General features: G+C 42.4%; 1 protein-coding gene across 1 annotated transcript in view; it reads right to left on the bottom strand.

Moving 5' to 3' along the window:
• Positions 1 to 1,504, bottom strand: part of LOC106534808 (dnaJ homolog subfamily C member 10) — an 18,059-nt gene that overhangs the window by 13,105 nt on the left and 3,450 nt on the right. The window contains exon 7 of the mRNA XM_014031571.1: positions 455 to 548. Coding sequence (XP_013887025.1) covers positions 455 to 548 — 94 coding nt within the window. The remainder of the gene's footprint in view (positions 1 to 454; positions 549 to 1,504) is intronic.

Here is a 1,504-nt window from a genome sequence, read left to right as displayed (position 1 = left end):
TGCAGTGTTAGGGTTAACTTACCCTGCCAGAGCTGAGTGACCTTCACCTGCAGTGTTAGGGTTAACTTACCCTGCCAGAGCTGAGTGACCTTCACCTGCAGTGTTAGGGTTAACTTACCCTGCCAGAGCTGAGTGACCTTCACCTGCAGTGTTAGGGTTAACTTACCCTGCCAGAGCTGAGTGACCTTCACCTGCAGTGTTAGGGTTAACTTACCCTGCCAGAGCTGAGTGACCTTCACCTGCAGTGTTAGGGTTAACTTACCCTGCCAGAGCTGAGTGACCTTCACCTGCAGTGTTAGGGTTAACTTACCCTGCCAGAGCTGAGTGACCTTCACCTGCAGTGTTAGGGTTAACTTACCCTGCCAGAGCTGAGTGACCTTCACCTGCAGTGTTAGGGTTAACTTACCCTGCCAGAGCTGAGTGACCTTCACCTGCAGTGTTAGGGTTAACTTACCCTGCCAGAGCTGAGTGACGCTTGTTGTGATGAACTGCATAGAGAAACGAACCAGGTTGTCTTTGGTCCTCTCCATAGTAAACTTCTCTGGCTTCTGTAAAAAACACGTTTATTGATCAGTATTAGCCATCAACACACACTGAGGATGTCTGCTAACTTTACAGGAAACTGCTTTAAGAGACATGWTGAGAGATATACTTTTTCTGATTCAGCTTAAAAATAAAACTATCTGAGTGTAAATGTGCTGTTCAGCAAAGCAAAGTGATCATAAACACTGATAGGTGAGTTTGTTCTGTGTGGACAGGTGCAGCAGTACGAACACAGGAGGAGGATGTGGGTGAGTCAGGTGAGTTCATCCAGTCAACACAAAGCTCAGCTCATAAACACACTCAGCTCCTGCACTGTTCATACCAATCCTCCATCAGGAGTCTAACACACCTGTTTCATGCCTGAACGTCCTCACTGCAACGTTATGAGGAAGAAACAAATCTGCACAGTATTTTTATCATAAACAGTAACTTTTCTCTAAATTTAAAAAGATGTATGTTAATTTATGACCACGTACTGTTCACCCTCAGAACCAAAGAGACTGAAACTAGAACAATAAAGCATTAATAAGGCCAAGCTCCATCATGGTTCTGGGTTTATTCACCAGATGTTTCTGTTTACACTGTGTGTACATTTCAGAACAGCACATCTGTACATCTGCAGGATTACTGTTAAAACTGYACCATTCAGGAGAGTTCTTGTTTTACGTTTGATTTCACACTTGATGATGAACAGATGTAAGGGGCCAGTGTCTAGTTACTGAAATGGCCCATTACTGTTTGTCTTCAGCTTTTACCAGTTTTAACCAACATCTTCTCCTGCAGCTTTGTAAAAACCCACAGAACAAATACATTAAACTTTCTGCTTGATCACAAATACAGCTCTATAACCTTTGGTAGCTGTGCAGTGTGAAAATATAAAGAAAAGAAAAGAAAGAAAGAAAGAAAGATAGAAAGAAAGATAGAAAGAAAGAAAGAAAGAAAGAAAGATAGAAAGAAAGAT

The sequence above is a fragment of the Austrofundulus limnaeus genome, unplaced genomic scaffold, assembly GCF_001266775.1.
Source record: "Austrofundulus limnaeus strain Quisiro unplaced genomic scaffold, Austrofundulus_limnaeus-1.0 Scaffold1272, whole genome shotgun sequence".
Classification (NCBI taxonomy): Eukaryota; Metazoa; Chordata; class Actinopteri; order Cyprinodontiformes; family Rivulidae; genus Austrofundulus; species Austrofundulus limnaeus.
Note: the sequence above shows the minus strand (reverse complement) of the source record. Positions and strands in the feature narration are given on the sequence as shown.